Raw genomic sequence first — 13910 nt, 5'->3', positions numbered from 1 at the left:
GGAAATCACACCAATCCAGAGAAAGACAGAGAGAGAAAAAACCAAAGGGAATGAATAAATGGTGGTCGTTCTGAATTGACAGATGGAAGTGTAGCAACGTCATTATTTTATGCATGACTTCTGTCATTTGCAATGTCTTTCTCCCTGGAGGATTCATAATTTTCTCTTATGTACACTTATTCTATCTATCTTTAATGTCTCCTAGATGATGTGTCATGATTAACTCAGCTCGGTATTGGCTCAGGAAACACCCCACTTTTAAGCACTTGAATGGTGCTTCCTCTTTGAGTAGCTTTTTAGTTAGATGGATGGGAATTAATAATGTAGCATTGAAACAATGTATTCTCATGTTTTTATATTTGAGAGGCAACAACCATGAAGCGCTGTCATTATAATAAGGCTAGAAACTTTCTATCCCAGTAACGAGTTCTTGTTTTTTTCAGCTGTCTGTTGATGAGTGCCTGTTCCCCCATTTTTTCCTCCTTCCGTGCTACTTATGTCTCTCATTTGCCTTTTCTCTATTTCTAGGTCAGACGTCGCCTGTGAAGAGTTTAAGACCTGTGAGTATGATAATAGATTTCAGAGGTGATAATGACCTTGTAGAAATGAGGAAATGGCTGAATATTTTATTTTGTGCTGAAGTTTCTTCTCAATTATTGTTCGTGCTTGGGGTTTGGGATTTGAACAAACCCCTTTTTGTAAGTACCAAAGTTTGGTAGCTGACACATCCCACACCATTTGTACTGAATCGTGTGGCGTGTACTACTTTGAAATGATAGGATGTACGATTTTCACTTGAGAATGATGAAACCGGCAAAAACAATCCCATATACTTATATTGAAGAAGGGTTTTGAGGGATCAGAATATCATTGAGAATTATAATTAGGCCCTTTTGACCCTGGCCTGTAAGCACTCTAGTATCAAACTGGTGAGTGTTGTATGGACATCACTCACAATTACTACAATAAATGCTTCGAAAGACCAGTAAAAAAACATGAGGCAAAATGGCAAAAACATGAATTGTATGAGTGTGTTGGGCTTCATTTTCCAATGGGATTACTGATAGACTTTTAAATATTCCATTCTGTATCACTCTTGCACACACTTGCATATGAAGTGTGGGAATTTTCCTGTAAACCAGAAGGCCCGATCCCGATTTATTTTCTCAGAGGATATGCCCAGTGAATAGTTTAAATGCTGCTTGTTATAGTCCACATCTGTGTGCACTCTGCTGGTCACTTTGTGAAGTGATATTAAAACACATTTTATTCCAACAGAGACCGGGGTTGAGTGCCAGCACTGAAACTCTGGACCGTTGCCATGACATCATGGTTCCCCAGGCTTTAACCTATCACTCAAACACACTGCCATGCAGCTCTCCAAAACAAGACGCTTCCCTCCACTACAGCAAACCCAAAGCCTTGCCGGAGAGCATAGGTGAGTCTCTGCTGAGCTCATCCAGCAAGAAGGAAACTCTTTTATGTTACAGCACCAAGATGTGGATCTGTTGGATTTGAAAATTTGTCTGAATGCTATATCCTGTATCAGATATTTCTTTTGCATTATCTATTTAAAGTATGGAAGAGCATGTTCGCCTCAAGAGTAAAAAAATAATGTAATAGTGTAATAAAGTTTAAAGTAAAAAAACTATAAGTATAAACTATAAGAGAATCCGTTTCTGAAGAAACATTTCATCTGACAAGTTTTTGTTTACATGATATATATGTGTGTACTGTGTATATTTATTATGTATAAATAAATACACACACATACAGCATATTTTTGGAAATATGTACATGTATTTACATGTATATATTTATATTCATATAATTTATATTATATTATAAATATTATAAATACATTTAATATATAAACATAACATATTTTTCTTAATATATACATGTATGTGTGTGTATTTATATATACATAATAAATAGAAATAGTACACACACATATATTATGTAAACACAAACTTTTATTTTGGGTGCGATTTATATATATAAAGGTCACAGTTATGTCTGATGTAACTATGTATGATATTATGTGATATAAAGTCACAATTATGAAATATAAAATTACATTCTATTTTAATTTAGCTTATTTTATTTAAATAATTTATTTTAAATACATATACAGAACAGGGTTTTTTGTAATCTTTTTTTTTCACATTCAAATCATAATACATGAGAAAATGGCACACTAGTGTCAATATAATGAGAGCTGTGGGCAAATGTCTTGTTCTTGCATATATTCCGCAATTTGGTTTAAGTGTGTGGAACTTTGAATGAGATTTATGAGCAGAAGATTTTCAGTTAATATCAATTTGTTAAAACGTTGTTGAATGGCTTTGGGAGACTTTGAATATAGTTTGAATGTAGTATTTTATAGTACTTTTTCCCTTTAGAGCTTTACAGTCTGAATCACCAGCCACTATTATTGCATGGAAAAGAGCAGCTGTTTAATATGAGCTTCACGTAAAAAAAATATCATATGGTTTTCAAATGACATATTTGAGAAAACTATCCTTTTAATTTATTATCTGAATGCAGAGACACAGAAAAGGCCATGTGCATGGCAAATACTGTTGCTTTTATTGTTGGTTTTGCTTTTTTGTGTTGAATTGATGAATGTGGTTAATGCCATGTTTTTCAAATGATATATTGTATTTCCGTGTAATTCTGTCTATTTTTATACAGTACCTCACTATAAAGAGTTGGACGTGTTCATCAAGAGAGATCAGGAGACAGGCTTTGGCTTCCGTGTGCTTGGAGGAGAAGGTGCAGAACAACCAGTGAGTCCCTCATACTTCTGTATCCACATTACTGGATATTTATATTCATGGACTGTATTTATGTGATTTATTAGCAGATCGACTTTCTGTCTTAACTCTAAAACAATCTGTCTAATTTCATTAGGTCTACATTGGTGCCATCATTCCCCAGGGGGCGGCAGAGAAGGAAGGCCGTCTGAGGGCCGGAGATGAGCTCGTTGGTATCGATGGCATCACTGTGAAGGGGAAATCTCACAAACAAGTTCTGGATCTGATGACTAACGCAGCACGCAACGGACAAGTGCTGCTTTCAGTGCGCAGGAAGGTCATTTACAGAGGTGAGCGCTGTAGACTGACAGGCCTTAGACATAAAACCAGCGCTGGAGTGTAATTAACTGCCTGAAAAGCTTTCATTAAAGGTCAGTCTGTGTAATCTTCTGCTCTATAGATGCCCTGGAGGATGTTGGGAGCGGAGCGTTGACCCTTGTGAATGGCTCACCTCAGCTTCCACGTATCCGGGTGCCAAGCATCAAGAACCAGGGGTCGTTTGATATCACGCTCCATCGTAAAGATAACGAGGGCTTTGGCTTTGTCATTCTCACATCGAAGAGCAAACCGCCTCCTGGAGGTAACAGCAAATTCATTGATGTACCAGCCGAAGTCATTCGGCAAATAAACAAGAACAAAAAATTAGATATCATTAGAACTTGGAATCAAGACCCTAGTGAAAAATAAATATACTAAAATGTATTTGAAATACATTGATTTCATGCTAAATCTACTACAAATAAAAATACCCTGCAATTGTACTTTTGCACAGTGAAAGTTGTTTCTTTATTTTCGTCCACTATAGTCCTATATACTGTGTGTAAATGGTAGTCAGTGGTGTTTGCATCACAACTTGCACTATTCATTGAGCATATTACGTCATCAGTGTTGCATGTTCATTTATTTAGATTTTAAGATGTCATGTAAAATACAGTAGTTTAAATTTAAAAAGTGCCTTGAGGCCCCTGTTCTGTTCCATTCCATTCCATCCAGCTGTTTTAGTTTTACACAACCCCAGAATTGTTATATTTCTTATGATTAATTTCTTATGATTATAAATACAACACAAGCCATTTCAATTCTGCTAAGTGATTTGCCTAAGTGTGTGTTGCAGTGATTCCTCATAAGATCGGTCGAATAATCGAGGGCAGTCCGACTGACCGCTGCGGACTGCTGAACGTGGGTGACCGCATTTCCGCTGTGAACAGCCAGTCCATTGTGGAGCTCTCTCACAACGACATTGTTCAGCTTATCAAAGACGCGGGGAACTCCGTCACACTCACCGTGGTTCCTGAGGACGGTGAGTGAGATAATGAAATGTCACATAAATACTGCCGCAGCACATATTCATGCTTTCTCAACCTGTGCCTCATGCTTTGATTTGTCACACTAAGGCAATAATGTAGCTTAAATTGCAAGGCTAATAACCTCAGTGAAATTTAATATCAATTATGCATGCATATTTAAATTGAATGCTTTATAAAGGGCGTTTAGACCAATTATTAGCCTATTTCAACTACAAATCATGACTATACACTGTTCATTTGTCATGTTTAATACGTTAGCTCGCATGCATGAATTTGATACAACAAAACAGCATTAATTGGCACAGGCTTTTGCAGTTCAAATCTTCCTGATCTTATTGTGAAACATTCATCATTAATATTACAGAAGTGTTGCAAATGCTGTTTCATAAGGGCTTTAACACTTGATGTTTATCACTTCATATGACAATCTGTTTTTATTGGCTGTTTAGAGTACAAAGGCCCACCCTCAGGAGCCAGTTCGGCCAAACAAAGTCCAGCACCGCAGCACAAGATTCTCAAATCCACTCAGGATGAGAGGTGCAGTCCACTGTTATGTATTTAAACCACTTTAAATGTGCTCATTCCTTCTGTCTATTTGTTGTAAATTAATGTAAATTCAGCCATATACAGTAGCCGATAAAATTAAGCTCTCAACACTTACGGAGTATTTAAGCCACACTTCTGCTTTTTGTGTTACTTATGCACAGATATAATTTGGATATGGATGAGATCAGGGATGAGCTCGTACGGACAGAGTATAAAGCTCTTCCCATGAGTGAACAGGGAACGCTGTGTGTCGCCAACTCCAAACAGGCAAGAGTCACACTTACATCACAAACTGTGCTTAAAATTTAACTAGAGAACATGTCTAGGGTAATGTATAATGGAATATTTCAACATTGCATAAAAAAATTATGCGATCATTCTAGGTATTTAAGCCAAGACTAAAAACTACAATGTAAAATCAAAATCACGTCACAAAATCTAGTCAAGGATTATAATTAATTTCTTCATGCCATCACAGAAATAAATGAAAGTTTGAATATATATTCAAATGGAAAACTTATTTTAAATTGTCATTTCAGAATTGTTTCTTGCATTTTTGTTCAAATAAATGCAGCCTAGTTGAGCATAGGAGACTTCTTTAAAGAAAAAAAAACATGACCCATAACTTTTGAACAGTGGTGTATATCTACATTTTCTACCTAGGGCTGTATTGCGGTAGAGTTGGAGCGTGGACCTCGTGGTTTTGGCTTCAGTCTGAGAGGAGGAACGGAGTATAACATGGGCCTCTACATCCTGCGGCTGGCTGAGGACGGCCCTGCTCTACAGGACGGCAGGATACTCGTCAGTACAGCACACCACTCTTTAATAACTCACATATTGCGGATGGAATCTGCTGACTTTTTTCCATCTTCTGCAGTGATTTTAGGGAAACTAAAATCTGCGGAGTGCATTTAAATGTAGTAAAAGATTTAAGGGAAGCTGAATACGATACCTTTTTATACTCTAAATATTTCAAAATAGGATGTCCTTTTCATGGGTTTGATTCCCAGGAAATACATGAACAAATATATAGCTTGAATGGAATGTGGTTTGATTTGGATGAAAATGTTTGCCAGAAGAATTAAAGGCGTCATGAACTGCCTTTTTTATTATTTTGTACTGTTTTCTGAGGTCCACTTATAATGTTATCAAGGCTTTTACATCAAAAACATTTTTACAATTTAGAGGTAAAAGGCTATTTTCTGTCCTGTTTTGACCCCCCTCATCTGAACGCTCTGTTTGAATAGACGAATTGTAGACTTGGAAGTAAAAGTCCACTGCTATGATTGGCTAACAGTTGTATATGTTTGACAGCCTACATCCTTTACAGATGGACGCTGCGGTGTTTTAGTTTAAAAACGCATAAATACTCAGTACAAATAAAATCATCTGTAATAACAGACAAAGCAAAAGTGATCACGTAATGAAAACAGTTACACTTGTGTGGCGCGACATCGGGTTCAATATAGTCAGCATAGCACCGTCTTTCAGTTTCAATCTTTCTGAATATCCTGATTTTGCCTCGTTTGTAAACACATCCGCTGTAAAATCAAGGGAAAAAAGGACCAAGTTCTTACTGGCACATCATTAGAAATAAAGTTCATCAAATAAACTTTATTTTTTGGTTTCTACATAGACCTGCGCGTTTGCCTCTCTCATAAACACTACATGTGTGAATCGGTGGGCAGGGCTAAACAGACAGCGATGTAGAAGCAGGTGTTGATCTTCTTCTGCGGAGGCAGTGTTTAGCCACACTATCACATCATAAAGTGGCACATTCCACAAACTGTCGTTTTGACTTATTGGCTTTAATATAAGCTGTTTTTAGACTAACGAGAGTTGAAACTTGCACAATGACCTCTTATATACCAAAATATCAAGGGAATTTTGATTTCTCAGTTTATGATCCCTTTAAATGCAAATGTTAATTGACTTTCAAGGCCATATCAGTCATCACCTTCTTGTCTGAAGTCAATTGATATGGGTTTTTCATTGGCGGATGCTGATACATGAAAAGCAAGATATTTTGGTCTTTAACTAAACTCATCACCTCTTATGGCCTGAACCAGATACCACAAAGATATTTCAATAATGATAAAACACATAAATGATCTTATGCCTGAATGTGCAGGTAGGAGATCAGGTAGTGGAGATCAATGGAGAACAGACGCAAGGCATTAGTCACACCAGAGCCATTGAGCTGATCCAAGCTGGAGGAAACAAAGTGCTACTGTTACTGCGACCGCAAGCCCTCTTATCAGAGAACAGTGAGTTATAACACACAAACACACGATGATGCTGCTATATACGTAAGCATGCTGTAAGAACATCAAGACAACATGGGTTGCTTGCTAACTTCAGCTTTCTTTCTTTCTCTCGTTCTCTCGTTCTCTTCTTTGCAGGTTGTGTAAGCTCCTCTGCGGTGTGTTACTGCCCCCAGGAGCATCATCACTAACAGCCTCTTTTCCTCTAGGTCTTTTATTCTTTGGTAATGGGACTTTTACTAGACTTTCTTTGCTCCTTAATTGCTAGTCTTTTCTCTGCTTTATTGTGTACATTTTTGGATCTGTGAAATATGTTCATGCTCTTTGCAATCACAACACCATGAAAAATTGTTTCACTCAAAAATATAGCAGGGCAATGCATTTACATAGCAATTCATTAGCAACCAGCCACAAAACAGGCAAATACCACTCAAATATAATTGGTTACCATGGTACATTTTTATAAGGCCTTAATTAGTCATAGTATTTTAATTCTAGGCAGTGGAACCAATGCACATCTTTTCGCCCTTATGTTCTGCAGGAGATGTTATCCTTCCTGATCCGCCGGGAGCCAACACTTCCAACATTCCTCTCAGTTCTCCTCTCCTTCATCCGCCATCCACCTCAGCGAAGAAGGAAACGTCAGACCTGACAAGCTCCTTTGCCCGTTCTCGCGACTCCTTGGATCTGGCCTGCGAGGATCCTCGCTCTAAAGACAGCAAGAGGGAGAAGCGTGCCAAACCACCAAACACCAGCTCTTCCAGAGTCCCGCAGCAACGGCGCATCAAGAGTCGGTCCGCTGAGAATCTCCTTGATCTCGGAGATACAGAGAAATCCAAAAGCCCATCCAAAGACAAAGCTTGCAGCCACAAAGAAAATCTGCAACAAAGCACTCGAGACTCCCACAAGAACAGAAAGTCTTGCCAACATAGTCGCTCAGTCAGTCCCCAGAAGTCAAAGCGTGAAGGACAGGAAGTAGTAATTGGCGAAGCGCAGGGACGGAAAAAGGAACGTCGTGTGAAGGGGAAAGCGAGCGTGGACCAGAAGAAAAGTGACGCTGAAAGAAGGAAAAAACAGGAATCTAGAGGAAGGAAACTAAATGAGACCCAAGAAGGGGAGGAGAGGTGGAGAGCTGAGAGAAAAGTGAAAAACAAAGGAGAGGATGAAGTGCTTGAGCCAAAAGGGGAAATGGAGCTCAAAAGCACCCGAAAGAAGAAAAAACAGAGAGATAGAGACATGCGAAATGAGGACACCCACATATCGAGCAGAAAGGGAGACAAGAAGAGCAGACAAACAAAGGATAAGGGGGATCAAATGGAAGAAAACAGGAAGGAAATGATTACAGATAAGAATGAAAGCAAAAGAAAAGGAAATGAGAGCGAAGACAGGAAAGACGACATTGTCACCACAGATGTGGCTCCAGTCACCACCAGGGCGAGTCTAGTCTTTGACCACCCTGGACCCTTGAGCGACGGCCTTTGGGAGATCCCTAGTTTTGCACGTATCCTCACGCACGAGGAAGCGATGCGAGATGTTTGCGAATAGTTTGGCGATCCTTGGGAATAGAAGGTTTAAGGCCAGAAACATACACAAGTACGTGAATGCAAACGCTTCTAGCTGTGATTTCACACAGTTCATCATGGATTGCAAATTGCATTCTCAACATTTCAGCACTATCGTGGGAATATCGCGAGTTAGTTAAACTGTCGACATGTTTATAGCTAGCTACCTAAATAACATCACATCTGGTTTATTGGCACAGACATTTGAAGAAAACTAGAGTACAAGACTAAGCATCTTCAAGGGGTAGTCAAAGTATTCAAGGGGCTGATTGAGATTTCTTTATACATCTATGTACAGCAGGTCAGTGTTTCAAGCATTTGCACTTGTGTGGAACATTGCCTAGCCAAACTTCTCCTAACATGTTCCTTATACTGTAAAAAAAATCTGATGTTGAGTTTAATAATATTAAATTTATGGAAAAATTGATACAGCATATAATACATTCTACTGCATAAACTCAAAAATAAAAAAAGTTTGTTACTTGTGAATTGTGGCTTGCAAATAAGCCTCATGTTGTTCCAAACCTTTTTTTTCTTCTGTGGAGCACAAAAGAAGATATTTTGTAGAATATTGGTAACCAAATGGCTTTGGCCCCCATAGACTTCCATAGTATGGACAACAAATACTATAGAAGTCAATGGGACCAAAAACTGTTTGGCTGCCAGATTTCTTAAAAATATCTTATTTCATAGACTAAATGGTTTTGGGTCCCACTGACTTCCATAGTATGGACAACAAATACTATAGAAGTCAATGGGACCAAAAACTGTTTGGCTGCCAGATTTCTTAAAAATATCTTATTTCATAGACTAAATGGTTTTGGGTCCCACTGACTTCCATAGTATGGACAACAAATACTATAGAAGTCAATGGGACCAAAAACTGTTTGGCTGCCAGATTTCTTAAAAATATCTTATTTCATAGACTAAATGGTTTTGGGTCCCACTGACTTCCATAGTATGGACAACAAATACTATAGAAGTCAATGGGACCCAAAACTGTTTGGTTGCCAGATTTCTCCAAAATATCTTCTTCTATAGACTAAAAGGTTTTGGGTCCCATTAACTTCCATAGTATGGACAACAAACACTATAGAAGTCGATGAGACCCAAAACTGTTTGGTTGCCAGATTTCTTTTAAATATTATCTTTTATACCCTAAACCGTTTTGGGTCCCATTGACTTCCATAGTATGGACAACAAATACTATGGAAGTCAATGGGACCTGAAACTGTTTGGTTACCAAATTTCTTCAGAATATCTTCTTCTACAGTGCAACAAAATGGATTAATTGTTCACAGTAAGCTCAAAAATATGCATTTAGAAAGTAAATAGGGTGAATTTTAATTTCACGGCAACTTTAAACCAGGTTGTTTATTACTTAGATAGGTAGCTATAAACAAGTCGAAAGCTTAGAGGCACAGACATCTCAAGGTCTTAACTTTATCGCCCGTTTGAATAGAGAGGTTTGAAACCGCTACAATAACACAAATCATGTATCTTCAGTGCATAGACCAAGCATTCACATGCTTGTTTACATACTTTCCAAGACTATGTTTTTGGCCTTGCACCTTGTTTTTCTCCATGTGGCTTCAGAGCGTATCATGTGAACCATGTTCATGTGCTTCTCTTTGGACAGTGGTCAGCATGAGCTTCTCATTCAAATTATTTTAAAAAGTTTGTAATAAGCAGTCTCACAAACAGACTGATTCGACATGGAGTTTCATCTAAACTGCTTTATGGAGATCATTGCTTAATCGTCTTGGACAGGCAATTTCTGAGGCTTTGTGGTCGAACGCATGGAACTCTGTTTTGTCCGGACAGCCTCTTTTAATTTGCTTCTTGCCAGCTGACATTAAACAACGTGAGGACTCCGTCAACATCACAATGCAATCCTTCCTTATGCAATTTAAAGGAGCACGCCCCATTAATCACCAAAAACAACAATGCAAGTTTATGTTTCGGTTAAAAACAGCACGTCTTTACCCCAAAGAATAATTTTTTCCCCCCTGCATGCAAACTCCTTGTTTTGTTGCATGCATTTTAGACCCGTGCAGTTTATCTCTAACATTTTCAAATGGTGTAAATAAGAACTGTCTTGAAGATTGGGGGCTTTACCAGAGACTTTTCAGACTGTTCTCTCTTCCATGTCTTTGATTCCCTGATCTCCAAATATTATAATTGCAAATGACCAGAAACTTGTGCTTTAATATACCAAGAACATGATCAAATGTTTATTTATTGAAATATGTATATGAATAGATACATGTAGCTATAACAGATTGTGACATTGATTTCGGTGTAGAGGTCCAGGCTCTTGCTAAGCACCGTGGTAGTTTTACCTTGTAGCAACTGTTTTGACTTGTCACAAAACAAATGGTACATGCAAATGTATTTTTAAATATTCTATGAAATCAGATTTAATATGGTAAATATTTATTTTATTTTTTTTCTGGACATACATGTCCAGTCTGCTCAAGATGAAGGCAAGCAGTGCAAGCAATTCATCCCCTCGGTTATGAGGCTATACTGTACTTTACAGCAGTAAAGCTTTGGTTTATGACCATTAGAAGCCAGTGCGCATGGGTGAACCTCATGAAGGTTGTCAAGGGGTCATATTTGATCTCAAATTTAAAAGAAAATATTTTGCATTAAAGGAATAGTTCACCCGAAAAACGGCCAACAAATAATTAATGGGTGCCGTCAGAATGAGAGTCCAGACTGTTGATAAAAACCTCACAATAATCCACATGACTTAAGTACATCAATTATTGTCTTGTGAAGTGAAAAACTGTGTGTCTGTAATAAACAAATCCATCGCTTCTGGCCAAAATACTGACATATTTGTTTTGGACAGTTTTGGCTTGTAAACTGTGTTTAATCTTTGCATCTTTCCCTCCTGATTCACACAAGAACTTTTTTTTACTGGAGAAAGCAATATCATGGATTGAGTACGTAAAAAAAACGTCTTGATGAATTTGTTTCTTATAAACGCACATCTTTTTGCTTCATAATGTAAATTGATGGACTGGAGTGGTGTGGATTACATGTGGGTTATTATGATGTTTTTATCACCTGTTTGGATTCTCATTCTGATGGCACCCATTCACTGCAGAGGATCCATTAGTGAGCAAGTGATTTTGGGTGAACTATTCCTTTAAGAAAATAAAGCCTGCTTTATTATTATTATTATTTATTTTTTTAATATGACATTATTTTTATGACAATTAAGCACGTTTACTCTTCAAATTACTGTATTTTTTGCATTAGGTTTAACTTAAACTTAATACATTTAATATTAAAATAATTTCATATTTATGTTGCACTAAAGTAACGAGTATCTAATAAATATGACTGCAGTGAAAAGCAAACATTCTGAATCAATTACAGAGAATTTTTAGGGGAGAGATAATTCATGCATACTGTCACAATGAAACAAATCATAAAAATCCTACAAATAGACTTCATTAGGCTTCATTGTCTTTATGCAGATTTTGATTTTGGAGGTGAAATATGATCTAGACAGTTTTCTGTGATATTCACCCTAATGTTTAAAGATTCAGTCTTTAAATACAGATTATAAATAGGGAAAAATGATCCCTTGTTGCGGGTATAATGTCTTTTATCAAACTATCTATTTTAAGATCATCAGCTAATTTTTTCCATGCTTGCTTGCAACACCTGATCAGTTGTGGGAGGTTTCTGAAAGGGCTGATTTATTGGGGTTTTGAGGTCTGAAATGTGGCCAAGATAAACGTGTAAGGTGTGATTTCATAGGAAGTGATATGATCTATCAATACCAACGGACTGGTGGCCGTTCCATATGCTGTGTGTGATGTGATTATGACCTCAGGGTTTGGATATGTAACTAACAGCTGTGACACAGCTTTGATATACAGTAAATGATGAGAACGCAAACTAATTACAAAGACAAGATTATTGTTCACGATAAGTTGTGGTGCAACATTGTGTTTTTGTGCTAATGACAGACATTGAAAACTGTTTAAATTCAACAAAATGTGAAGACATGTCATGAAAGCAATGTTAGCATCTGCTGTACATACGTAACTCATCTTCATTGTTCATATTTAAAAGAGGCCTAGAATCACCTCATATTAGACTAAATACATATGGGCTCAGTATAACGTGGTCTGATTCATGTAAATGTTTAAATAATGTACAGCACCTTTATAAAAAATAGCTGAGTGGTCTCTCAGAAGAAAGAATAGAAATATGTATATTTGTTCCGTTATTTTTCTAAGTAATTATTTAAGTATGGCGGGAAAATATTTCAAGGCAGTGCAAAGAAAATAAAATCATATCCTGGTGTTCTGGTCATGTAACGCTTTCTGCAAAATCAAATCAAATTAGTTTTAACATTTGTATCAAAAAATGATAAGGGTCTCCTGAACAATCCACTTTTACTTCAAATTAACTTTTTCCCCCTTAATTGAAATCTTGCGACTTCTGCTTCATAATAATGATGTTATTGAAATATGTGAATTATTCCTTAATTGGCATTTCTATATTTAACATCAGCTCGGTTTAATTTATATTGAATTAAGATCATTTTCTGCTGAGTTTTGCAGGGGAACTGGCAGTGTGACAAAACCGAGCGCGCACAGATAAGAGCAACGTTTGACTAATTTCATTATTTTAAGATGACTTGAAGCTATAAGATTTTAAAAATACAATGACTGTGACCATGACATTTATTATCCCAGCTCAAGTTGTCTACGGAAAGCCTGTCACGCCTACAGCATTGTCTAGATGATAAAACCTATGGCTTGTCACACAGAACAAAATGTAGACTACTTTAATGGCTTACAGTAAAGAAATATGCCTGTCTAAGCGGCATTTGTTCTGCTGAGTTAAGCAGAACACTGCTGTATCATTTCATGATTGCTCAGCGATGTGTAAAGTACTCAGTACCGTAGAGACTGGAGGAGGTATTTTAGGTGGTAGCAGAGATATAAAGGAGCAGATAAATGTATTGCAAACCATGGATAATAAATGTCTGACAGGTGAAATATATTAGGATTCTTTAACATGCAGGCCTTACGGTTTCTACGATCTGCCACCAGGTGTCACTAACCAGTCATTTCCAATAAAACACATCACTAATGTAAGCGAAACATTTGCTTATGTGGTCATATAAAAGTTTATGTACTTATAATGAATGCACATTTTAATATATTAATGTTATAACGCAAAAAATTACACAGCTGTGTGTTCTTGTTGAAATGCAATAGTTGAGGCTTGAGCAGTAAATGTATTACATGGGTCTCCCCTGTTGAAAAAAACAGCATATGCTGGTTAGGTATGTTTTGACGCTGGGATGCTGGTTTAAGCTGGTCCTTTGCTGGTTTATGCTGGTCCTTTGCTGGTTTAAGCTGGTCCTTTGCTGGTTTA

The 13910-nt window shown here is 37.3% G+C and overlaps 1 protein-coding gene across 1 annotated transcript in view; it reads left to right on the top strand.

Moving 5' to 3' along the window:
• The window catches only part of LOC107666974 (membrane-associated guanylate kinase, WW and PDZ domain-containing protein 3-like), a 55414-nt gene extending 46376 nt beyond the window's left edge, over positions 1 to 9038 (top strand). Inside the window, exons 12-22 of the mRNA XM_016458529.1 lie at positions 529 to 560; positions 1279 to 1438; positions 2698 to 2792; positions 2917 to 3109; positions 3220 to 3399; positions 3934 to 4119; positions 4576 to 4663; positions 4834 to 4939; positions 5336 to 5473; positions 6804 to 6939; positions 7478 to 9038. Of these exons, the coding sequence (XP_016314015.1) occupies positions 529 to 560; positions 1279 to 1438; positions 2698 to 2792; positions 2917 to 3109; positions 3220 to 3399; positions 3934 to 4119; positions 4576 to 4663; positions 4834 to 4939; positions 5336 to 5473; positions 6804 to 6939; positions 7478 to 8481 (2318 nt within the window). The 3' untranslated portion in view covers positions 8482 to 9038. The remainder of the gene's footprint in view (positions 1 to 528; positions 561 to 1278; positions 1439 to 2697; positions 2793 to 2916; positions 3110 to 3219; positions 3400 to 3933; positions 4120 to 4575; positions 4664 to 4833; positions 4940 to 5335; positions 5474 to 6803; positions 6940 to 7477) is intronic.
• The last annotated feature ends 4872 nt before the right edge of the window (positions 9039 to 13910 follow it).

Source organism: Sinocyclocheilus anshuiensis, unplaced genomic scaffold, assembly GCF_001515605.1.
Source record: "Sinocyclocheilus anshuiensis isolate Anshui unplaced genomic scaffold, SAMN03320099.WGS_v1.1 scaffold615, whole genome shotgun sequence".
Classification (NCBI taxonomy): Eukaryota; Metazoa; Chordata; class Actinopteri; order Cypriniformes; family Cyprinidae; genus Sinocyclocheilus; species Sinocyclocheilus anshuiensis.
The sequence above is the reverse complement of the archived record's forward strand: the minus strand, read 5'-3'. Positions and strand labels throughout refer to the sequence as shown.